Source organism: Miniopterus schreibersii, assembly GCF_964146895.1.
Source record: "Miniopterus schreibersii genome assembly, chromosome: 21".
NCBI lineage: Eukaryota > Metazoa > Chordata > Mammalia > Chiroptera > Miniopteridae > Miniopterus > Miniopterus schreibersii.
Window position 1 is genome coordinate 3,959,278 of NC_138123.1, and position 26,435 is coordinate 3,985,712.

A 26,435-nucleotide genomic window follows, 5' to 3' on the forward strand; every position below is an offset into this window, starting at 1 on the left:
GTCTATTCAGGGTTAAGCAACCCGGGATGTCCCGGGACACAGCCAGGGTTGTACCCAATACCCTGACCATCCGGTGATCTTTTCCTCCACGTGCAGCGTATTAACTCTAAGGTTATGAACGGGTAATAACATATTCCAATCTTTAAGATCACAGTAAAAGCAGAGTTTTCATCAGCCTGAGAAAGTAAACTATGGGTCACCATAGACGATGGGGCTAGTTCAGCTGGAGGAACTGAAAACATTTCGTCATTTCAAAAACAAGCTCAAAATTCAACTAATGCTCTAATAGAATCTAAATGGCCATCACTTGTCTCGGGCAGGGCTGAGGAATTAATGGTGTGAGCAGCAACCGGATTTATAGATACATTAACGTCTTCATTTATAAAAACCAATTTGTGTGGTCAGGGGGGAGAAAGTGCAATGCATTTCTTAATTTGTCCCCATGATCTCATCACCTTAGTTGTCTTTGTTATTATTTGTAAAGTTAATCGGTTTCCTTTTTGTTCCGCACTTTCCCTGATCTTCGAGAAGGGGCAGCCGCTGCTTTCTAGGTTCCGACACGTACCGTGGGCCAGGGCTGGCTGAAGCGCTAACGGCCCAGTGCCCGGAAATGCTGTGACTTCCCCTCACCGCTCCGTCACATCAACTGGGGGACCCAGGAGTAGGGGACCCTGCCACTCTCAGCATCCATCTATCCATTTATAGACTCAACAATTATTCATTCAACCCCTACTGAAAACCAGGCACTGTTTGCCCTGAATGTGCAGCAGGGGGTCATGTACAAGTTCATGCCTCCCCTCAACTCCCCCCTGGCGGCCCTTAGGCCACCTTCCAGGCCCAGCCCCAGCCCCAGGCCCTCCCCTATTCCGCTTGCACCTACATTACATGCACACCAACTTCTCAGCTCCCTAAATAGGCTCTGCAGTTGTACATTCACGTCTTTCACACATCCTAGGCTATTTTAAAATGACCTCCTTTTTAAATCTCTGAATGGGGAATTTCTAACAATGCTTAAAAGACCGAAGTCGAGTGTCATCTCTGAGAAACATTCCTGGGCTGCCCCAGAGAGGGTGGACCACTCCTTTAGAGCTACCAATAGTTTCTCTGATTAGAGCCTCCTTTCATTAACCGACCGACCCTCAGCCGGTACAACACAGCCAGCAGCTAAAGGGCTAGATAAGGGACTGTAGTTAATTTATTTTTCTTATTCAAATTTTTACTTCCAGCACCTCACACAACGCACAGCAAACACTAAATGTGTGTTGGGTAAAAATAATTCTTTTTCTAGCCCCACGTTAGACCTGTAAAAAAGTCGTTGGGTCAAATGAATAGTCCAATTCTCACACTGGAGGCAAGAGAAATAAATCTGAAAAGAAAACGTTACTCCCACCGTTTGTGGACACGGGAGACAACCCCTTTGCCTCCTGACCACTTCGACTCCTGTTATTGCTGGGATGACCCAGTTAGAAGGTGAATGAACGACCTAAATAGGCGACCTGACTTAGTGCAGGTTCTGACTGGCTTCGGGCCTGGCAGGCAGGGTGCTAGCCCCCCGGGTGCGGCTCTGAGATACTCCAGGGAGGCAGTGCCCCCCCGAGCTCCCGCCCGGGCACTGGGAAGCCTGCGAGCAGCTCTCTAATTACCATTTAAGATGTAAGTGGCCGCTCTGACCTCTTTTGACCGTATCAGCAGTAGCTGTCTGGCGCTCAACCTGCCACTTCTTGAAAGAACCTTAATTTTTACCAATGACCGCTCTGCGCGGAGTTGAGCATGAAGGTCTCCATGGTCCCCAAGGGTCCCTCAGAAGACTGGCAGCAACTTCTCCTGCCCAGTGTCTCAGGCCCCCCGCCCCCCAGCCCCAAACCCTCTCCAAGGCACTGACGTCAAGGCTGGCTGATGGCATTCTGGTTTCCGCACCAGGGGCTGGTCTATTGTCTAAGGCTGGGCCTTGTCACCGCCGAGGGTGGTCCCAGGAGCCCAGGAGCGCTTCCTGCGCCAGCTCTCAGGCCCCGCAGCCAGGGACCATGAAAAGAGGAGGGGAGGACACCAGAGGCTCTCCTGGGGCACTCGTTTCACGCAGATCCCCAAAGCCCAAGTCTTCCTGGCTGCTTTTCACATGCGGGTTCATTCTTTGTTAGAAAGAGATGGCAGGAGGCTCAGCGGGGGTACCAGCGGGGGTCCAGCTCAAGCCGTGGGGACCCCAGAGGGAAGGGGAAGGTGTTTTGTCCGCTTTTGAGATTCCTTTTTTTGAAATGTGACCAGACATTCTTATACACGTGCGGACTTTCCTTGGAATCAGCAGCGTGCAAATTGCATATTCAGCTGGGCAGGCACTGCTCACGGAGATAGGGCTGCACATTGTAGGCACAGTTCCGGTGAAAGAAAGTCTTTTTTTTTTCTCTCTTCAAGTATTTGGAAGTAAAAAGAAACAAGTGTTGTAAAAGCAAATGCAGTTTGGGACCAGGACTTGCGAGGTGTGGATCTTACTTCTGGTTGCCCGGTAAAAAAAAACAACCAAATTTCTCACCATTGTCTTAAAAACATCAGTACAAATTCCAGCATGAGATGCCACAGAGTTATTTGATTCCTAAATGTTTCTGTTTGCTGCACTGGTGCAGTTTTCCTGCATAATTCAGAGCATTATATGTCAGGTGGCTGTTCTCTGATTTTTGAATCGGTGTAGCCGGGGTGAGCGCAAGCCGAAACGGTAGCTATTTAAGAGGCACAAGTTTGGATTCCTCAGGTGCTCTCTCTCTATCCGTCTTTCTGCTCACCTCTGTTTCTATTTTATTTCAGAAAGACTTAAAATAACAGAAAGATTCACAGGGTCTCCTATGTTATGACAGTTCCAGATAATAGCCGTAACACAACAGTAAGTCAGGCATTTGAGATTAGGTACTTAGTACCTTTGAAAAAAACAAAATAACAGGTTTAAAAATTAACCCCCATAAATAGTTGATTTCCCTTTGTCAGAGGAGCAATGGATCAAGGGAAGTCTCTTCAACAAATGGTGTTGGAACAACTGGCCAAGCACACGCAAAAAGCAATGATCTCGACACAGACACTGCGCCCTTCCCAAAAAGTAACTCAGTATGGACTGTAGACGACAAGGTAAAATACAAAACTATGAAACTCCTGGAAGCCAAGATGGGAGGAAATCTAGATGATCTTGGGAATGGTGGTGTATTTTTAGGTACGACACCAAAGACACGATTCATGATGGAAATAATTGATAATTTGGACATCTCTCTCTCTCTCCTGTCCTCTCTCTGAAGTCAATTTTAAGAAAAGAGTAAATAATAATATTTTGAAGGAAGTCCTGAGAAATGCCCAAGGTTAAAAATCTGTCAGGTGGAAGAGACATGGAGGCCAATATTCCAATATTTGCAGAGATTACGCTGGTGGGCGATGGAAATAATCCCCACAATTAGGGAACAGAGCTTTTCCATATTAACATAAATGCTATTTAAAAATGGAAACATTAAGCCACAGTAAGCATACGCTCCACTATTAATGGGGCACATAAACAGGGAAAAAAAAAAAAAAAAAAAGGTTCTGTGCTATTTAATCTCAAAAATGGCTTAATGACCCTTATCTGATTCTGAAAGCAGCGCATGCACCTGTATTAGATAAATAGGACATTAAAAATACTGCTAACTGGTAAGCAGCTTGAAAACATCCCAATGAATGTATTTTTAAATCAAATTTAATAGTCACCGAAGGGATGCTAAAGAGATGTCCTGGATAGAGCTACATTAACGGTGGCAAATGTGGGTGAACACCAATAAAGTTAAAGGAGAGCACCGGCCAACAAATCACAGGGCGAGAGTTAAGGGTTTGGTGAACTGAGCTTAGCCTATATAGAGAGGCTTCCGCTCCCTCTATATTCAGAGCGGCAGAAACGGGAAATAATGCAGCGGGTTTCAGTGCACAGTGACCCCATCCTAACCCACACGCGTGAGGTGTTCGTCTCTGAAACCTGGTGGGTTTCACCTTAGGGGCCAGCTCTTCCCCCGAACTGGGGGGACATTAAGGAGCCTCTGCCTCACACGGTACCTGAGGCTGCCCCCCCTCCCCCACCACTCACCTTGGTCACGAGAGTCGCGGTCCCTACTGGACGGCCCCCGTGATCCTTCGATATCTGAGCATCCGTGTGCGGGGGGAGGGGCCGGGGGGAGGATTCTGGCTTCTAGTCTGAAATCTCACTCATCCTGTCCCCTTCTTTCTTTCTATACGTATATTTTTTAATTTTTATATTTCCATCACAGTGGACATTCAATTACTTTAGAACAGTTTCAGGGATCGGGCACAGCGGTTGGACGTTCATAGGAGGCCCGTCTTCCCTCCTGCTGTGAGCATAAAGCAGCCGTGTCGCCCGGGAAGCGGCTTGCCCGGTGTGGGATCCGGCTAGGCCGCAAGCCCTGACCTGCAGCCAGGAGATGCCGTCTCGCGGGTGGCTGCGTGATCGGAGAGGCAATCACGCGCCTGGTAGGTCCGAGGGGGCCAACAGACGTCCCTGGCTGGCATGCGTTTCACACCCTAGCTCCAGCTCCCGGCCCGGGGTTCAACCCTCTCCCGACGGCCACCTGGGCGCTTCCGAATCGGAGCCCCGGCGCATCCAACGGCTCTCCTGCCGCCACAGGGTGCATCCGAAACACGTGTGCTGGAGGAACGGCTGGAAATGCAAGCGGAGGCGGTGTCGAAGACGGCCCGGCGATTGCCCAACACATGTTTTTCCATCCCAGGAGCAAACTTAGAGTCACTAGACGGTCTCGGAGCCACAACACTGAGACCCTAGCGCCAGAAGGGGGATCTGACTGGTGTCAGTGGGCTGAAGACTCCGTCTCCCCTACGGGCCGCTGCATGGCAGGGTCTGCGTGGGGTCAGCTCTGAGCGCCGGTGTCCCTGGGATAGGGTTGCTGGGGCCGCAGGGAGGGCCGCGTGAAAGGGCTGCGACCTCCCTACCGTCCTCCGATGAGTGACACTCAGCTCTAGTTCCCCTGCTGCCTGCCTGGCAAAAGCACCCCAGCCTTTGCCCTCCCCGCTGGCAGCGGCCCAGCATTTCGGACCGGAATTGGGGGAACGCCACGGTGGGCCCGTGGAAACCCGATCGCCCGCACACTCGTGCCCGCGATAGCGCAGCTCCCTGGGACGCGCGCCCGAGGAGGCTGTGACCTCGGTTTTGCTTTTTTCTTAACCTGCCTCTGGCACTACTCCGCAACACGAATTTCTCTCTTTCCTCCCGTCTTGTTCCAGTTCCTTTTCTGGAACGCAGCAGGTTACAAAGAAAAATTCTCAGTTTCCCGACCAGCCGCCGTTTCCTCTCACGCCCTTGGCAACGGGGAGATGATAGGAGACTGGGGGCAGACAACACGTGGGCGTGACGCTGTCCTCGTGGGCAGACTTTCCTCCGTGACCGGCAATCGCAGAGGCCCTGGGATACTTACCGCCGCTCACTTGACCGGCCAAATATATTTGTTTGGGGCAAACAGAAATGACAGGCTGACCTACAGATTAACAGCCACCGTATCGGTAAAGTACAAATCACTTTTAACAGCCACATTACTTCGGTAAAGGGAAGCTTGCTAACTGCTCTTTAATTAAGTGCACTTAATGACCTTAAGGGGATTAGGCGTCTTGTCTGATGATTAGCAAGCATGGCGAGACGGCTGCCTCATAAACCGGGGGGGCGGAGGGGGGGACACCAAATTAATCTGCAAAGATTAGTTCCCCAACTTTTTTCCTTTACAGCTTCATTCCATCCAACCCTTAGGAAACATAATCCCAGGTAAGAACACGCCAGCAATCCCATTTATTCTAAACACGTGTATTTTTTTTTTTTTTAAATATATCTTTATTGATTTCAAAGAGAGGAAAGGAGAGGGAGAGAGAGAGATAGAAACACCAATGATGAGAGAGTCATTGATCGGCTGCCGCCCACAGCCCAGGCATGTGCCCTAACTGGGAATCGAACCCTGATCACCTGGATCGTAGGTCAACGCTTAACCGCTGAGCCACGCCCAGCCGGGCTAAACACATGTATTTATTTTCGCCAACGTGGTTCCAAAAAGAATGCCAGGCGACAGACAGTAGGGCCTTTCCTGCAAATCCCTGCCTGAACACTCAGAGAAAACTCTCCACTGCCCCGTCTTCTAAGCGACTAATGAGCTTTAACTAGACGCCCCCGTGAGGCTCTGTTTCCTTGTTGGTCAAACACAAGAGGAGGCCTCGACGGTCCTTTCCAGTGCCTGTATTTCATATTTTGGATAGATAATAACGATAGGTTTCTTTTGTGAATTTTCCGTTTTTTTTTTTTTTAGTGGAGGGTCAGCCTTGGGCATGGAGAGACTAAATAAACTTCTGGGCAGGCTCTCGTCTTCGCTGGCCACTACCCACCCAGCGGACAAGCACGCAGGGCAAGGCGGGGTGTGGGAGACGCACCGTCGCCCCAGAACAGGACAGATAAATAGCAAACGTGAGCAGGGCCCGACGCAGTGCGGGGCAATGGGAATGGGAGCTTCGGAGCCGCAAATGTTTGGCTCGATACTCATAAGATGTATAACCTCAGACAAATTCTTCCTTCCTCTCAAGCTCAGGATCCGGGTACAATGGGAATTAGAGGGCAGCTCATGGGAATCCTGGTGCGTAAATGTCCTACGTACGTCTCACAACCCTTTTCAGGTGGAACTTGGCTTTTCCCGATGCTTCTGGGTGATCAATAGCTATCGCACGCGATTTTACAGATAGTTCTACGTGCACTATAATTACCTGTGCTATATAAATTCTCTACTTGCACTGAGGGCCCATCCAGCCCTCTGAAACAGGACTAAGCCTTCTTACCTGCGGTTTTCAGCTGTAAGACTGGTCCCTGGCACAGACACACACATCGATAAAACTCAGTAAGGACCCTTTTTAATCCAGTTGACTGGGGACAGTCCGTTTTAAACCTTCGATATCTTTTGCTTGGCTTGGTTTTCTCCAGGGAGCTGAGGCTACCGGAGCAATCAGCCTACCTGCTGAAACGAATGTTTAGTATCTGATTTTTTTTTTTCCTTTAAATGTGTCAGTGTTATCAATTTTACGCACATCCGTTTACTGCGAGGAACCTGCCAAGAGGCCTCTACAACAAGATCTCTGGGCAAAAGAAAGAGGCCTCTCTTCCCAGGTCTAAACGTTGACGTGCCCCACATTGTGAGAGCGAGAAATCCACGCAGTTTGTGGCAACAGAGCCCATTCGGCAGCTCTTACGTGAGATGCCGGATCTCTAGCCTTGCTGCTGAACACGGTCCATAGGTTTAGACCCCATTGCAATTCAATTTCCCCCCCACTTCTGCAAAAGCAGAGAAAGGTCAGCGTGCCTCCAGCACTGCTACAGCCTGGAAATGCTTCAACACTCTTGCGTTTGTCCCCGACAGCTTGTGTCCAGACAAATGCTTCGGAAGCCATGCTCGCAGGTGCCCACCCGGGAGGGGCCTGGGCGCCTGCCCCCTTTCTCGGGGGGCACTCGAGGCGGGGCCTGTGCTGACCTGCGACCAGATACCACCGTGTGTACCCACGGCCGATGCTTGGGGACCAACTGTGTTCCAGGGCGTGGGTCTCTTCTGAGCTGATCTTTAAAATGCTGAAATATGTATACTTAGGGGGTATTATAATAATAATAATTATGATGCTATCAGATGTTTGGAGGCGGTGAGAGAATGAACATGCATCGGACATTCCCAGTTGATTCAGCTGAAGACCAACAGGCCTACTAAGCACCCCTCTTCCTTTCCGACTCCTACGCGTGGTCTGCCTGACGCCTGAGAGGCCCACACCTTTAGCATCGTCTCCCATGGCCGCGACCGAAAAGTCTCGGGGAGAAAATGCAGATCAAGGGGAAGGCATAGGTCTTGCTACCATCCTACCATCATCTCCCTCTTAGTCCCCGCGGGGCGTTAAACAAATCACTTCTCCAGGCCCCCGTTTCCCTTTCATCAATACCCGTCTCACGGGGGCTCTCGGAAGAGTCGGAGCTCATCTGTATAAAGCATCTAGCACTGGTTTGAAATAGGTACTTTCATTTTCAAAAATTAAAATTAAAAAGGCAACTAATTCAATGCCTTGAGTGGGTGCCCATGCCCATTCATTGGGAATAATTTTATTAGTAGCAAGTCAGGCCCAGTGAGCCCCAAATGGAGAGCGGAGAAGGTTCCTTGAACAAGGCTTGTCCCCTGGGGCCCCTGGGAGTCGCATCTTAGAGAGACCAGGGGAGCAGGAGGGTATGGAGGGGTCAGCAGCGGGGATCCCCCCACAAAGGAGTTTCCCGAGACGCCGAACACAGTTTCCTTCATAGCTTTGCTCTGGACTAGTTCTGAGCTTAGACAAAGATATTTAATCAGAAAGCAATTAACTGTTATTAGCATGAATTACAGATCTTTCCGCTGCAATAGTCAAGTTTTCATTCCTGCTTCTCTCCTGCAGGAAACAGGTTCCTGGGCATTTTCTCGAGTCGATGCGGTTCTTTCTTTATGCACAGTGGTGATGGGGGTTCCAGGGCCGGGAGAACTGACCCACAGGACGTCGGAGGAGTCCCTGGCTCCTACATTTCCGTTGGACATATTGATAAACCGATTCGAAATCAAGCTGCGGATGCCTGTACCAGATTATAAACCGGGGCCAGGCTTGTGAAACTCCTTGCCAAGAGCATTCTTTTTATGCTTTTATTGCCTACAAAATGCCAGGAGAGTTTCCAAGTCAGAGCAATCACTGTTAAAGAAAATAGGACATAAAATAAACTGTTATTACCTGCAAAACAGCTGTGTTTCCCTTTCTTCCCGGAGAACCCATCAACCCTCTCTATACTTTATACCCTGACGTGGAAAAAAGCGTAAGAGAACTTTCATTTCGGTGAACACCGGATGTTTGTTCCCTGACGGCCACAGGACCTTGAGCAAAGGGGGGAACGGAGGAAGGACCAGCACACATTGTGACCGGTGGCTGTCTTAACCTGCGGGGTTTATGATGATGAACCGGAGGCCCAAGGTGGACAGAAAGGAGGCGAGAGGAAAAGCCAGTTGGCACAGACACGGCCCAGTCCCTTACGGAACGGCCCAGCCAAACAGGGGCGAGATGGAGCGAGAGGAAAGGCCTCTGCACCTGTAACGCTGATGAACTGAGCCAGAGACTTCCCAGCAAAACTGCGAAATCCGACGGAGCCTGGAAACTGAACGGGAGTGGGAATAACACGACTTCATGCTCCCGCTCGTCTGAAACGCTTTCCTGTCCTAGGCCCTTTCCGCGACCCCTCCCCGCAGCCTGCGTGCGTTTCCTAAACGCGGGTCTCCAGAGTCCGGCCCCTTACGATCCACACAGATCACTACGGTTTTCACAGAGGTAACAGGCATATTATTTACTGATTTATTTTTTTGGGAAATAAGGTCCAGTTCTCATTTGACTGCCAGCCACAAAATGCGTGTCGCCGACTCAGAATCCTTTGTCAACGCTGCGGTGTAGGCCTCCGGCAGAAGGACCCCAAGAATTCCATATGGCTTAGGAAATTCTTTTAAAAAATAAGATCGGGAGGATGCATCATATGCTTAGAGAGCATTTTCATCTAGGCTGTGGGCTTCTGCACCTACGTCTACCGCGGGGATTGTTAAAAATATTCTTACACGCACGGACACACATGTGGCTTGCGATCTTAGGTTTAAAAACGCTTCTGACTTGGCGCGGATTTCCTCGTGGCCAGATCCCGTGGCCTGCTACGGCCCTGCGCTAGTATATGGGGACATCTTTCCTTATTATTTTTTTTTAAGGTTGTACAATGGATGCAGTGGTTAATGAATCATCTGGCTGGCATCTGTAATGAAAAAAGGAGTTTTAGGCCACAGACTCAGTGAGTAAATCTCCTGTGTGGCTGCCATGCTACTATTCCTGCAGCTATGGTGTCACCTATTGTAATTTTTCTGCTAATAAACAAATTTGAGCTAGCCGGGAATCCTAAATTCTGAGGCTAGTTGTTTATCTCAAATATACTCCAGAGAAATAGCAATGCAGTTCTGCTTTGAATTTAATTTAAATAGGAACAGGGAAAACAAATCTCTGTGGAGGACATTTGACAATAATAAAATATTTCTCCCAGCGGGTGAGCTGGTAGCAATTGCATTGTGGCAATCGGAGCTCACGTTTCGGGAGGTCATTACCATCATAACAAGCCCTTGGACCAACTGGGCTGGACATGCAACATTGAGCCCCTGATGGGCACATTATTTCAGACCTTTAACTTCATGGGGAACTAGACAAATACTCCTGGGGAAGGGGGATTATAGTCTGAAATTCCTTTCTTTTCTATTTTGTTTCATAATAAGATGTAGCGTGTAATCAATCTACTGTTACTTGCTTGGTTTAGTTTTTTTTTTCCCCTCTCCACGCTACCAAAGAGCGTGAGGCTAGACTTAAGAGATTTGAAAGGGTCGGAAACACCGATTTAAACGCCTATATCTGCGGGACTATGCGACTATCCATTCGGTGCATAAACCATCCTGGATGAAACAAAAATCTATCCAAGCATATCTCTCTCTATCTCTGTCTGTCTCTCTCTCTGTCTCTCTGTCTCTCTGCCTGTCTCTGTCTGTCTCTCTCTGTCTCTGTCTCTATCTCTGTCTATGTCTCTCTGTCTGTCTCTCTGTGTCTCTGTCTCTCTATGTCTCTCTGTCTCTGTCTCTCTCGTCTTTTACAGATTAATCACAAATCACAGAGCAAGGTGTGCCTGGAGCTCTGGCCTGGGCCCAAGAATGAAGTGGCCCATGCCCGTTCTGTCTCATCTCTACCTCTCACCTACATCAGCACCTTGGCAAACCCGGGTAAGAGGAGTCCTCCTGAGAAATCAATTGTGTTACTGTTTTTGCTTTTTCATAGTAGGAAAAAATAGGTACTTCTGAACCACACCTAAATCCATTTTAACGTCTATGAAAGGACCAAAGGAGTAGCAGTGAAAGTGACAAAAGACGACTGTGACATGTTCTGCACACGTTTTGGAGCAGGTGTCTCCCTTTTCACAGGGGCCTGTATCCAGATGGGACCTGGGCGTCACCAATAAGACGTGTTTTCCACTTGGGCTGGAAAAGCCCCGGGAAGGGAAGGAAGGATGGTCGTGGACCTCAAAGCAACCCAGGTGCGTTGCATTGGCTTTGGATTTGTGAGTTAAAAAGAAGTCCTTTTGTCTCGATTTTTTTTTAATGGTCTAAAACTCTCACAAAAATTCAGAGCCAATGTATGAAACGTTTTTTTAAGAAAAGTTTAGGACACCCCTGGCTGACTTGAGACATCCATAAAATTTAAAGCAGTGGTTCCCTCCTCCCGTCTTCGCATTAGGCCCACCTGGAGATTGGTTGTTTTTCCAGAGCCCAGGCCACATCCCGCACCAGTTAAACCCCGGCTTGGGGGCTGAGGAGTATGATGGAGTCTTTAATGCTCTGCAGGTGATTCGAATCCACAGCCTAGCCTGGAAACCACTACGAGGCAGAAAATCCCTTATAAACAACAGGCGCAAAGAACACTGATCCCTTCGACACAAACAACAGAGCCCGTCGGTCAGAGCCGCTCGTTGTCTATAAACCCAGAAATACGCGATAAAATGCCAAAACCCGACCACGTCATTTTCTTTTACCCCGGAGGCACCCCTGACGGACACGGCAGTCCCGGGAAGCTGCCCCGTAATCTTTCTCAATCACAAAAGTTGTAAAATAGGAGCAAGAGAATTCGGCCGTTTCCGTTCTTAAAACGCACGTGTGTGGGACACACATTTTTAAACCGGGACACCCCCAGAAATCGACAGGCCTAGCTTTTCCTTTTAGGTTTGTACCTCGGCGCTGTCTCAGTTCCACCCAAATACTTTGTTAAACACTCAAAACACATCGGATTCTATGCTGAGTGGGTGCAACTCACAGGCCATGGGAATAGAAGACAAGGTAGTTCTGTCGCCGGCTGGTGCACCTGAGTGACTTGGGCCATCTCACGCCCCTAAGGCCGTGTCACGGGCTTGCCTGTCTAGAGAACCAGCCACCTCTCTAAGGTCAGAAATACGCAAACGGGACAAAACGCCAGGTAGGCCGAGGAGAGAGGACAGCGCCCAGTCGCGCCTGGGTGATGGCCCCGGGGGGCCCGGGGGGACACGGCTTACCTCCGGGTGGGAACGGCACGAGGAGGGGGCGCCTGCTGCCAGCGTTGCTGCTCCGGCTCTGGAGCTGGAAGCCGGCTCTGCGCCCGGCCGATGCGCGCCCTTCTAGAAACTCCCGTGATTTCTCACTCGGGACCCTGGCGGGCAAGCAGCCCGGCTGCTCGGGGAGGGCGCGGGGCTCGCTCCCGAGCTCGGCGCGGACGCCCGACGTACTGGTGGGTGGAGGGAAATAATAGGTTATCTCCGGCTTTAATGCGATCTTAAAATAGCGGGGAAAGTTTTCTGTTGTGACCCTCACACGCGTCGCGGCGATGGCTTTGAGAAGGGTGGCCGCTGCGGGGTGTCGCGGGTGAACCGAGAGCTATATAAAGGCTTGTCGGGGGAATTGGGGGGCGCTCCGCTTACCCTTCAATATGCAGAAGTTCCCCGGCGCCCTCGGATCCCTCTGACAGGCCTGTTTATAGCTCTTACTTAAAGCCCTGCTTTATTTTTAGGGAACAGGCACCGAGAGATGCTCTTTCCGTGGAGGCCGCCCAGGGCCCTCCTGTTGACTGACTTGGTTCTTTCCTGGGGGTCCGGGGGGGGGGGGTCGGATAAAGAAACACATAGAGCGATCAAAAGTGGAAGCTTTGTTTAATATTGCTCTACCATCATCCTGAAAGGCATAATAATTTGAATTACACATCTGAACCGATTGGAGTTACAGAATCATATCTCCTTTTTGCATTTAACAATATATACAATATAAAATAAATACATTTACACAAATGGACATTGGTTGGAGCACACGGTATGGTACACATCACAAAAATATACAATTGATTGCTTTAAAGACGTGGAGCCCATCTACAGCTATAGACATGGTTTTATTATTATTATTATTATTATTATTCTTTTTACTACTGGCTATAATGCAACTCCTGGATTATTATAAGCAGTTTAAATTTTTTTCTGTCCTTTTACGATCTTTGCACATAAGACTGCCATAAAATGTTTTCCGAGGCAGGTAAACAGAGACGCTTAAATAATTAAAATACAATCACCAACACCCATTTTCTCTTCTATAAGAAAAATAGCAGTTTTAAATTTTTTATATCTTTTATGTTATCATTTAAATGCAAAATAGTGGAATAAATACAACAATCTGAGCTGATTGAAACACAAGTGTAACAGCAGGTAGTTCACACGATCGTATTGCTTTAAATAAGAACCCGCTGGAAAAAAAAAAAAAAAAAAGCAGAATAAAAATTAAAATCATACAGCTAAAAACATACACCTTTCTAACGTTCCGAAACGTCACATTAAGTAAATGGTCTTGCCTGAAACCCGAAAAGACTTACCCCGAGCGAGGTTGAGGACGCGCTCCGGCCTAGAACGTGGGCAGCGCTTCCACACCCGCAGGTCTGCGTGTCTCCCGTCTACGGGACGCTCGTTGCGCCTGAACTGAAAGCTAAAGACCGTCCTCTCTCCCTTTCCCATAATCTCCATCTCGTGTTTCTCAGTCGGTGGTTGGCTCTTACTTCCGAAGCCCAAGTACTTTAATGTGATACAGTAAAAAACGATGTCTATATTGTATATATCTTATTTATATATAGTGTAGCTGAATAGTAGCAACTTAAACCCTGCACAGACTTTCCGGAAAATAATCTTTTATTTGAAACACTTACATATATAAATAATCTTATAGGATCAGCACCTTTTTTTTTTTTTTTTTTTTTTTTTTTTTTAATTTTCCCAGGAGTTGGATTTTTCTGCTGTTCTTTATCAAGGGATGTGCCAATTTCTGAACTCCTATCACAGCTATAAATTTCAAGTTATTGACCATCTGGATGAATTGCTAATGATGATTTATCTAGAATCACACTACAGTCACCTCTACTGGAGAAACCACGATCTACACTATAGTCCCATATAGCTAATGATAGATACACAGTATTTCTAGCATGAGGCTGATGAGCCATCAACCCAAGGTATTCTGTTTAAAGCACACAAAGTAGCAAGAGTTTTGGAAACGTATCCGCACCAAAAAAGTTTTGCAACAACACAGAGCGGCGTCAGGAACAACGTCTGAGAGATGAAGGCGTGGAAGCCACGTATATACAGCGTTTAAAAATTAGACTTATCTATATTGAAATATTCAAAGTTGTATTTCTAAGCTATACATCGGTATTCTATAATAAACCGTTAGAGAAATTATCCCTTGTTTTGAAAATATTATTATTATGACTTCGATGTGTTACCTGTTTCGTAATGAGTACTTGTTTGGGGGGGGTGTCGATCTCTTAATTCTTATTAGCGGGAACCTTATTACGGGGAAGGGAGGGAATATACTACGGTCGTCTCCTGAGGAATTGTACATCCAATATTGTCTCTAATTCTACCCTGTGTCTAAAAAGCACACACCACAAGAATCCAAACACCACGAGAACAAGACAGACAGTCTCCGAATGCAACAGAAAACTTCAGGAAAAAGCACGGCAAACATGGAACATTGAGAAGCTGAACTACATTTCTTTTGTTTGTTAGGGTTACAATTTTTAATTACATCTGTGTACATAGAATAAGACTGTTCACACAGTACAGGGAGCAGCTACTAACACTGGTCCATTGGTCTAGCGTCTGATGGAGGTTACTGTTTCAGCGACTGTAGGTGTCGGGGGCGTCCAGTCGGTTTCTTCCTTCGATGACACCTCTTCCCAGTCTGGAACCTGACTTTCTGGCTGTGACAATATTATCGGTGGAAAAGCAGACACATCGGCTTAGCTCTTGGCAAAAACTGCAGATTCGTTTCAACGGACATTCCTCGAGGAATCGGCTCAGACCGATAGGTTTGCGAATTTGGTCAAGCATCTGTCGTCTCCTATGGGTTTCCGTCGCCGTCGAGGACGGTGATGTTCAAATTCGGGCGTTCGCCTTATTGCCTCGTGGGTGGGCCCTGGCTCGCGGCTCCTTCCAGGACGGGGTCGGGGCCTTGCCAACGGGCAGGAGCTCGTTCCCGGCCTCGCCGCAGCTGGCAGGCCCAGGCACAGGGGCGCCCTTCTGAGAAATCCCGGGGATCCGGATCCCGCGGGCAGTGCCGGCGCAGGCGACCGCCCGGAGCCACCGCAGGGTCGGGGCACAGGTAGGTGAGCTGGAGCTCGCGCTGAGAAATCGATGTTTGGGACCAGACTGGCACACGACATAAATTGCATCCGTGATAATATGCACCTTCCCCTTCGGCTATTGCTTGAGTACGTTAAATTCCCATATTCCTAATAAATGGCTGAAAAGTGGTAAAGCTGGTACCCAAAAAAAAAAAAAAAATTAAAAAAAAAATCTCCATTTGTAAGAAGAAACAAAATGTGTGTGTGTGTGTTTTTGTGTGTTTTTTTTGTGTGTGTTTTTTTTTTTTTTTAAATCTTCCTTCAAGATTTCATGTGTCCTTCATCACTGTCCGTCCCTGTTTGGAGCCAGCACACCAACTGCAGTGTTCTTATTTCTCTTTAGTATTGCATGAATGAATAAAGCTTAAGCTATTCCCTGAAAAGGTTATGCGCGTCGCAGCTAAACTAACAAATACCTGGAAGACTTGAAAAAACAATTAAGGAATCAAACGGCTGGAACTGATCTGGATGGAAAAGCAACGATGAGACGCAGCCGAGGCAAAGTTGCTCAAGTCGTCGGGTTCGCGGCTGCCTCCCCCCCGCCCCGCCCCACCCCCGGGTCTAACACTGCGCTAGGCCGATCGTTTCTGTCGCACGGTCCTTCGGGTACGTCGGTTCCCTCTCTGATTCCTTAGTCACTGGGGGACGTCATAGTTCACGGTGAGTTCACTGGCATCCATATTATGGATCCCCATCCTTTGGCAGGGCTGGCTTCCACCTCTCTTCAATTAGAGACCTCTTTTAAGAGTTCAGCAGCAGGGGGGAGGCGGGGAGGGAGGAAACGAGAGAGAGGGGGAACCGGTAATCAAGGAAGCCGAGAAATGAGGGCCAGAAGGAGTGAGAGGGACAGGGGGAGAAGGGGGGGGCGGGGGAGAGAAATGAGAAAAACAGGTGAGGCATCTGGAAGCTGCTTCATAGCTTTCCTGCTACATGACCGGCGCAGTCTCGGCTGATTTCGGATGGCGGTAACTAAACTCTAAAGTTTCCTCGACTTCACTCTTCTCGGGTTGGTTTCCCCTTTTCCGGCGAGCAGGAGAGGGCGGCCCGGGAGGACGTGGGTCAGACCTTGGCCTCCAGCATTTCCAGAAAGAGTTTGTGCATGGGCACCTTGCCTTCCAGTTTGATGCTGTAGAAGTGCTGCACGGCCTTGGTGGACGTCTGCCTGAGCAGCGGCAGGGTCATCAGCATCTTGCCGGCCCGGCGCGGGTCTTCCATGTGCTGGCCGGCCTCGTAGTCCTGCAGGGCCTCGTGCAGGACGTCCTGGAGCTTCTGCACGGCCTCCACGTCTTCTATGTGCATGGAGTCTGCGCGACAAAGCAGAGCACAGAGACGGCACCGTTAACAGTCACGAAAACCTGCGTGGGGTACAGTCGCGAGAGCTAAGCCTGGCCCTTGAACCTCCCTAGGCTGGGGCTGGCTCAGGGTCTCGCCTTTCCAAGTGCTCTTTTGTGTGTTTTTTTGGTCTAAGTTACCCTACAGGAGATAATTTGCAGCGCTTCATGAGAACATAAGAATTATGACAAAAGATCCATTATTTAAAAGGTGTGGGTTTGGCCTGGCCGGGCGGGGCTCAGCGGTTGAGCGTCGACCTGGGATCCAGGCGATCGGGGTTCGATTCCCGGTCAGGGCACAGGCCCGGGTTGCGGGCTGCAGCCGATCAATGACTCTCCCATTGACGTTTCTCTCTCTCTCTCCCTCTCCTTTCCTCTCTCTGAAATCAATAAAGATATTTAAAAAATAAAAAAAATAAAAATAAAAGGTGTGGGTTTGTTTGTGTGATTTTTTTCCCCCCTCTTAAGACTGAGTCACAAGAGAGACCTTTCCTTGAACAGATTATAATCTTGGCTCTTCCAGTCACTGCCCCATTCCTGTGCACATCCACTCTGCAATTCTGGAAGGCCGTCTATTAAAGAGTATTACTTCCGGTGGTGCGGACTTAAAATTCTTTATAATTCTGACCTTGCCCTGAAAATGCTCATATTTCCCCAAAGGAGAGAAAAATGTTGATGACTGAGATTTTGAGACCCCCCTGGGAGTACCCTGGATCGATCACCGGGTCCCGTTGTAGAATTTTCTGTTTACTATGCACAGTTCCTTAAATAGTCTGTTTCTCTCCTGGAACACAAATAAAGCCTTTAGATGAAGGAGTTCTGAAATTTAATTTTTAAAAAAATCTAATGCAGTCAAGCAAGGAAAGGGTTAACAGGGTTGCCCACGGTGGCTCTTGGGAGAAATGTGAGATGGGGTTGGGGGGGGTGGGGTAAAAGTTACAGCTCTAGCTCTAAAAGAGACACTTAATTATATACAAGTTTGAATCATTTAGCACGTTTTATTGATTCTGATGACAGTTTATCTGTTAATTATACATAATGGGGTCTTTGGGGGAATTCTGCGTGTTTAATAATTCCGGTTCTCGGAGAATGCCGAGTCCTAAGACGTATGGCGGTGGCCTGATCTTGCCTAGGATTCAGATGTCAGGTCACATGCACGAAAAGAGAGAGGAAATGTAATTTAAAGTCAAGTGGCGAAATGTACGATTAAAAAAAAAAAATTATGGCAAAGTAATTAAAAGGTTGACTGCGACTGTAAGTGGTAATGTTTTTAGATTTTCTTTGTTGTGTTTTTCCCTTTACATGGTCATTTTGAATCATTTCACCACATTATTGGTGACCTGACACTATTTGCATTAAGTGACCGGTGACACGTTTATTTGAAAGAGTTTTGAATCATCTGGAAGACAGTCGTTTATAAGTGTTTACTGCCCAAGACTTGATTCCGGCCTGAAGGAGCCACAAGGAAGGAATTCTCGCAGGTTAGAAATGTTGATGGTGGGGGCCTGGGCTGGAACTCAAGACGTGCTCAGCCCGGCCGGTGCGGCTCAGTTGGTTGAACATCACCAGTGCACCAGAAGGTCACGGGTTCGATTCCCGGTCAGGGCACATGCCCAGGTGGTGGGCTCCATCCCCAGTAGGGGGCGTGCAGGAGGCAGCCCATCAATGTTTCTCTCTCTCTCTCTAAAAAAAAAAAAGTTGAAATTGTCTTTCGAACTCACCCTGTCCAGGAACCTTCTCTACCACATTTTCATGAAGACATTTCCAATTATATGTAGGGCATTCTGCTTGATAAGGAACTGAGCTAATTATTAGAAATGTCTTCTTCATATTTTCCCAAATCTGACTCCAGTGCCCGAACTCTGGTCCTGGCCCCAGCTCCTGGAACAAGACAGAGCACCCCTCCTCCCGCGTGGCGGGTCTTCACGTGCCTGAGGTCGGTGGCACGGTCACCTCGGGGGCCCCCCCCGGGTCTAGCCTTCCCCCGCTCCTTGGGCCCAGCGGGAGATATATTATAGGATGTCACAGGAAATGAGGCGAGAACAAATAGCAGAGAGATACGCTCACAAACAGCAATTAAGACTTCAAACTATTCTTTAAGGGCTGTGATTTAGCTGGTGAGATTTAAAAATGATTTAATCAAATTACTATGATAATTTAACTTCCCATTTGCAGGAAGGATTCTAACTCATTTTAGCTTTACCCGTCCTCGGATCTGCTAATACTTTAAACGCAAACTCACTAAATCTGAACTATTTAATTAGACCATGATTCAGCCGGCAGACTGTTGAAGAAAATATTAATCTCCATTAGAGATCCCAGTCCAAGTTCTGGCTCCGTAGCTTTCATCCCGCTCTGTTCTTTTTGCTAAATTTATATCTGCATGCCAGGCTCCACTGAACTGCCATTAATTTATGTAATCATTTAGCTTTGGTTGTAGGTGAGGGTTCTTTTTTAACTTGATGTTTTTAAAGGAAATAGTCCCAGTATTCTTGCAAATGAGAAACAGCTAAACTTAATAATGAAAATCATTGATTTATGAACCAACTAGACGGGGGGAGGCTATACTTTAAAAATGATGCCTAAGTTGGTAAAAAAACAAACAAAAACACAACAAGAACACAACAACAACAAAAAATCTCATATGCCTGGGCCCAAGCCCAGGCCTCTTATATCAGAAAATTGGGGCTGGATCAGGACATCAGTATTTGTTAAAATCTAGATGACTCTATGGCCAAGCTACAGTTGAAGACTATTGAACCAGGCAGTAAGACAAACAAATGCTATTCTAATGTAATCAAAATTTTAAAAGATAACCAGGGATGAAAGATACATATGGTATCACCCGTATATTAAGTTTCAACACCTGATGATAAAATAGAACCCGCTCGTTAACTTCCAACATTTTACTCTGTGAAGTAGGACTTCACGCCATCTCTAGTCATTAAAGGAATGAAACACGATATGACTAAAATGACAGAGAAGTGACCAGAAGCCTCTTCTCTCAAAGAGAATCTGTGTTTCAGAGTTTTTATAAACAATATTTAAGGGGTCTAATGGAGCAGTCCTCTGGCTCTCAGGGGCTGGGGTACTGAGCTGGGGGGCGCTGGCTGACGGTCATGGCAAGTTGGCTCTTGATGAACGTAGGAGTTGGCCCTACTTGTTAAAAAAAGGTGCCAACCATACAGTTTTGGTTAAAAGTAGGTAGACTGGATTCGAGGAAGATAGCAGCCGTGGAAGGAAAAGAGTTTAATCTCTCTAAATGTGCATATAAAAATCAAGAGAAAAATAGATCACAAAACTAAAAACCCAACAATAAAGATAAATTACAAAAGACCAAAACAATAGAACCGATCGGGAGAAGGGAATCCCATCACGATATAATCTAACCCAAAAGGCTTGTAGTAATATTTCACTGCATTTTCCAATAAAGGCATGAAATTAATTACAGAATCACAGGATTCCCCACATGAAAAAAAAATTCTACGTCAAGAAAACTGGGCCTAACAATTACAATGTTAAAACGGTGACTTCAATTTTACTTTTAAAACTCCATCCCACGGAGAGGTATCGGGGATGCGATTAATGCTCAGGAGGCTGTTGGCATTCTGAGGGGATCAATGAAAAAAAGGGAGGGGCATCTGTAATATCTTTAACAATAAAGATAAATTTAAAAATAAGAGAATACCTCATTTAAGTGAGACTCTGACTTCTTTTTTTAACCTTCAAAAATAATTGGAACAGTTACATAGGGTTTCCAATTATTTGAATGTGAAAATGACAGTATCAATTTATGCTATATTGGTGTTTTGGGGGACTTTTTGGTCATATACCTGAAGACAGGAACTATTCTTCCACTGGTTCTAAGTATTCCTGAATTCACATATGACAGAAACGGCTACAAAAAATATGACAGTCATTATCAGGAAGCCAATCCCCTGTTTCCCGAGCCTAAGCACAACATTTATAATTATCGAATCAAGACAGATGTTTAAAAGAAGCTGAAATTTAGATTAATGAGACAATGGTTGTTAACACCTACAGCCACACAGGGACTGCTAAGATGCCTATCAATTAAATAACGCTGATATAGCTTTTTTAAAAAATTTTTTGCACCAACAGTCACTTCTGCTGATCTGAAATTTCTAGATACTAAAAGAAAACCTATGAGCTTTAGGAATCTAGGAATATTATGAAAGCATTTCTGTACTGATGTATTTATGAGCAGTTTAAAAAAATAAAAATCACTGGATCCAAACATCAACACATCTGCAAAGTTTATCACTGTCCTCTCAGTAATGGTAAAAAGATGGAATGAATGGCATCATATACAGTATCAGAGAAAAGGACTTTCTGAGTCATTTATCCCAGGTTAGAATAGTGGAGCTTCCAGGTTCAAGGGCAAGAGAAAGGCCACGTTTATATAGCGCAGGAGAGCCGGCTCCGTAGGAATGGAAACAGGCCGCATGTAAGGCGCTAACTCGTTTCTCCGTCTCTGCGGACACCGGCTCCGCTCCTCTCGGCACTGAGGGGCCCAAAGCCTGTTCACATAACACGCAGGGAAATTCCGGGGCGTGGAGGGATTTTCTTTGAAAAAGTCACGCTACACAACACCGTAATAAAGGGAAATAGGAGGGCCTGCGAATTATTTCTGGCTTCCAACAAGAAACACCAACTAACTAGTTCTTTAAATACCCTGATCACCACAGTTAGGTCCCTTCCTTCCCCTAACAGAAGGGTGAGTGGGGTTCGAATATTTTTCTGTAAGAATATTGCTGATCACACTGCTCAGCCACAGAGGCAGAAATGCTGCCGTTAATTCGGACGCCCTAGGCTATAATCCATGGCTGTAAAGCATGCGTAACCTCACTTCTGAAATTATAAAAATTTCAGCTGTTTCGATGATACAACGCTTAGCATCGCTCAGCATTCAGGATCAGCTAATAACGGGACACAAGCAACTTGAAACAAAAAAGCTACAAAACGGGTTTGCTGAACTTTATAAATATTCAAGTAAATGTCTAAATTTGAAGCGCTATATGGTTACCAAATAAAAGGTCTTTCCCAACTCTTTCATCTCATCACGAGAGAGGCCATACAGGGAAGTCTCTCTGCAAACTAGCAAATTCTCAGAAAACGGTTCCCCCATTTCCCACTTTGGTTCTCTAGGAAGCAGGACCAGGGATTCTCGGTGGTCTGCAACAGCAAGCAGCGCCATTTGTCACGATGAATCACACTTTACATTTCCCGGGGAGACAGGAGGAGAGGACCAGGCGTGTGGGGGGGACGGCTGGGCTCACAATTACAAGTGAGAATCGCCAACCCCGCCGTAAAGACAGACCGCCAAGTACCACTTCACTGTGGAAAAACCGCCTCCCTCCTGTCCGTCCAAGGATGCGTGTGCATCGACATTGCAGATGAACTGTTAATTACAAAATCAATTAAAAATTATTTCTAAAAAACAGTCACGCGTCGCCCGAGCTCTCACGGGGGCAATCTGGGCAGAAGGATTCATCCCCCCCAGGTCCGCGCCAGATCGCCCAGTCCTCAGACCCGGCTAAGCAAAAGCAATCTGGTTTTTCATTTTTCAGCGCGGCTGAGCCCAGCCTGAGATTGATCGCCACATATGGCCCCCAGAAAACAAACTGTCAATACCTTGAACGCTGCAGAATTTGAACAAATAGCCATCCGCCCATTCAAGCCACTCATTGCATCCCATTTAACAGATTTTATTGACAGTTTCCTTCTTGTAATTAAAGGGGAAACTACTGGCCGGCAACCAAGATAAAGTTCAAAGACAGGGTCAAAACAAAAGCGGACGGAGGGGCGCCGTGTGACTGTCAATGGTACCCAGCCTCCGAGCCGCGCTATCGACGTGCAGGTATCTAACGATCGGCACGTCATTAAGGAGGGATCTATCCGGGACCTGACGCAGATGCTAAAACAGGCTGAGGCCACAAGAAAGCATCGGGAGAGGCACGCAGGGAAAAGCGCCAAAGCGCCAACGACCTGTACTTAGGAGGCTGCTCCCTCTTTTAGTACTTTTCAGTTCAAACATAAAGACTTTATTCCCATAACTCTTAACCCTTCCTGCACAGGGAGGACCTGTGAGGGGGACACGCCCTCAGCAGAATTTGACTTCTAGGGAATTCCGGGAGGTGAGAAAACAGTGTTCTTTGATCACCAAAATGAAAAACAACACTTAATACGTTTTTGTTGTTGTTTTTTTCTAATTGCAAAAGTTGCATTTTTTTTTTGAGGGGGGAGAAATGGTTTGTGCGTATTTGTGATTCACGCTTATTTTCATTTGCCCACACAAGACAACTGAGCTAATTTTGCCCTGAGAGTGTCCCTATATATACTACAAACTAGTAAGTGCGTGAGGTAGCAAAAATTCCACAGCTTGCAATAGGCAGATATAAGGTGTCCCACCCAAAAATGTACACACACGCTTTGAATAATTATAAAGGCAGTGCTTATTAAAATACATTTCACTTGTGAAACTGAGCTATGAGCTGTTGAACTGTGTGTACGCTTTTGGGGGACACCCTGTATAATAAAAACCATCCCCATTAAGTTGATTTTTCTCATTTATAAACTGTTCACTGGAAAGGAATCATGATTCTGATTTTGCTGATTCATACAGAATTTACAACAGGGCCTAGCAAATCTCTGAAGAAGTGAAGGGAGCCCGGCCGGTGTGGCTCAGCGGTTGAGCGTCGACCTATGAACCGGGAGATCACGGTTCGATTCCCGGTCAGGGCACAGGCCCGGGTTGTGGGCTCGATGCCCAGCGGGGGGCATGCGGGAGGCAGCCGATCCATGGCCCTCTCATCATTGATGTTTCTCTCTCTCTCCCTCTCTCTGAAATCAATAAAAAAACACATTAAAAAAAAAGAAATGAAGGGAAAGGGTGAAACTGACATATCAAAACAACGTAAGAGCGACCACGTCAATGTGCCAACCTGAATTCGCGAGGGCTATTGCTTTGAGGGTGACGAACTCTTCTTTCTCCAGCTTCATGCTCTTGTACTTCTTGACCAGCTGCAGGATGGCATTGTTTAGGTCAAGGAGGCCGGCCAACTTGGACTGGTCTTCGTCCATGATATAGTCGTCTGCATAGACGAGCTCGTCCTCGAAGGAGAGAGAGCGGTAGACCACGCCGAGGATCAGGATCTCCATCCAGGCGCTCTGCAGGAGGCTCATCTGGTCGGCCAGGGACAGCGTGGAGAAGCCTGCAGGGGAGACGGCACATTAAGCCACTGCCAGGCCGGGGCCTCGCGGGGACGCACCGGGCGCAGCGGCGCTCGGCCTCCGCACCGGCCTCCCGCTTCCGCGGAGCTGCGACCAGACGCCCTTAGACTCGCCCCCGGTCATTCTGCACATGGCGAAGTAAAAGTCACCAACCAGCCTCAATGCGGGGGGTGTTTCCCCCGAGGGTTTGTAGGCTGGGCTGAGAGGAATGCAATAGAGAATTTTGCACCTTTCAGTTAAAAAAAAACCAAAAAACAAATATAAAAATGTCATCGTTAAATATGCTTGATTTTCTGGCTCAATGACTCTCTCATAGGAAGTCAGATTTTCAATGAGCGCATCTCTCAAAGCCACTATTGATAACATGAACGTTTCTTTTTTTTAAAGCCCAAAAATGAAGGAAAACAAATCATTTAGGTCGTGCGGTGGAGTGAAATTGGGAAACATTTCTCTATGACAGTCACAAGCGCAGTGAATGGGGAGCACTCTCACATCAAAAGAGCCTTTGTAATTGGATATTTGCCCCCATTCATTTTTAACATGAATTCCTTTTTAAAACGGTGAGTATTGGCATAAAAGAGAGTGGAGTGCTTAGCATCCTGGCCTCCTCACCAAAGAGAAGAGAGAGTTTATTCTTGGGATTAAGATCCAGTTATTTAAAAAAGTTAAATACGAGGGCAGTGGGGTTTGGGGGGAGGACGTGAGCAGAGCCAGACTGGAATTTAAGTATTGGCTCCACTGAGCTACTGGCTGTTTCATCCTGAGCACGACAACGTACCTGTACCTTAATTTTTTTTATTGGAAAATATAAAAACCAACACAAGATGGATCCGTAATACGAATTCAGTAAGTGTGGCTACATCAGATAGTATTTTTATCTGAAACACCTGCATGACTGTTTTCAATTCTTTACTTAAAATCCGGTCTGCATTTACACATGCGTGCTTGCAGTCCCTTCTGAGCTTGAGAAAACACACGCAAACACACATATTAAACAGAAAATCGGGCTCAACAGGAGGCAGTAGTTCAGTTCAGCCCACTTAGGAGTAAAGAGAGATACTCATAGCGTGGCGGGACTAGGTCGAAATTCCGCAAGAAATTTAAGGAATAAAGTCTTCGTGACTATACCTGATATTCAGCCATATACTTTTCCAACGGTATTTTTTTAAAAAAATGTTTCTTTTTTAAAACTTTACTTTCATGTCCAAGGTTATGCCCAGGAATTCCAAATGTAACCAACCACTCCTGGTCTTTGGGAACAATGATTTAAGGCACTGCCACCAGCAATTATGTCTAGAAGGGGGGCATTTCTGGATGATGCAACTTATAAAATCTATTTTTACTCCCCTGCTAGGCCCTATTACCCAAACCAAATACGCGCGGCGCGGCCCAACCTTCCTAGGCTCTTGCTAGGGTCATTGTTTTTGTCATTTTTGTTCATATCAAACCGTTCCTGTCCCACGTGATATGAGGAATGACAGCGCGATCAGGAGAAGGTTTCCTGGCCCGTTGGTGATAACTAGTACCCTGCCATTTGGCTCCAGTAACTAGGAGCGTTTAATAAAATCATCAAGAGGGATCGGGCGAGCCTCACGTAAGGGGGTCTGCAGGCGCCCATAAAAAGCATCTCTTCCCTTGTTTAGCAAGCTGCGGACACATCACCGGACAGGTCTTCCTTTGGGCCTGGCTGTGTAAGGTGTTTTTTTTCTTGTTTTTTTTTTTGGTCTTTGCAATCTGAGGTTCAACTAATAAAATCCTCCTAAAATCCTCTCTAACAATTGACAACATTTTAAACAGGGATTCCGAAGAGAAAAAGGGCCGATGCAACCTGAGCGGGCTCGGCTCCACTTGCCGTTGGTTTAGAGAAGGTTCTGCTCACCACGAACGAACAACATCGCTCTTGTTTTTCCCTATCTCTACCCCCCACCCCCGCGCCCCAGGAGAAAAGATGCGGTGCACATCCAACTAGCGAACTCAAGAAAAGGGACGGCCTGGGGATTTCTTTTGTAAACTCATCGGGTGAAAACACCAGCGGCCCTCTAGGAAGTCAGGAGCGAAAGGGCATTTCCAACCGCTCGGCCCCCCCCGGCCGCTCTCCGCAGCAGCAGATGGACGGAGCCGCCGCCCGCGGCCCCTTCCCGTGACAGCCGCCCTCCCTCCCAGCCGCCACTGTTAGTAAATAGATTTACACATTCCCCAATCTCCACACATCTTTCTGCCGAATAATTAAAAGCGGGATGATTAGTTTATTGAGTGGAAGGAGGAACTTTTTTATTGAGGCCCATCCACGATTTTATCAGGGCCAGCACTTTTACGGTTGTCAGGAGGGTGCAGGCATCCAATTTTTCTTATCTGCCTGATTAATACAAACGCTGTTTCAGGACGCATTAATTAACAGATACAAATCTACGTTCTCATGGAAGGATCAATACCGAGAAGAAAAGAGGCATCAGTGTGAATTTAGTGCTGATGATGGAGAAGGCTGGCTATCGACATTTACGTGCTCGGAAACTTGAAAGTTGCTCAGGGGCCCTTTGTCCCCGAGATTTA

At 47.1% G+C, this 26,435-nt stretch overlaps 1 protein-coding gene across 13 annotated transcripts in view; it reads right to left on the reverse strand.

The window, feature by feature from the left end:
- Positions 1-13,888: 13,888 nt before the first annotated feature.
- Positions 13,889-26,435, reverse strand: part of ESRRG (estrogen related receptor gamma) — a 404,445-nt gene continuing 391,898 nt past the window's right edge. For all 13 annotated transcript variants that reach the window (XM_081123847.1, XM_081123852.1, XM_081123851.1 and 10 more), the window contains 2 exons: positions 23,597-23,866; positions 13,889-16,604 (listed from right to left, as the gene is read on the reverse strand). In XM_081123847.1, coding sequence (XP_080979973.1) covers positions 16,360-16,604; positions 23,597-23,866 — 515 coding nt within the window. In that variant the 3' untranslated portion in view covers positions 13,889-16,359. The remainder of the gene's footprint in view (positions 16,605-23,596; positions 23,867-26,435) is intronic.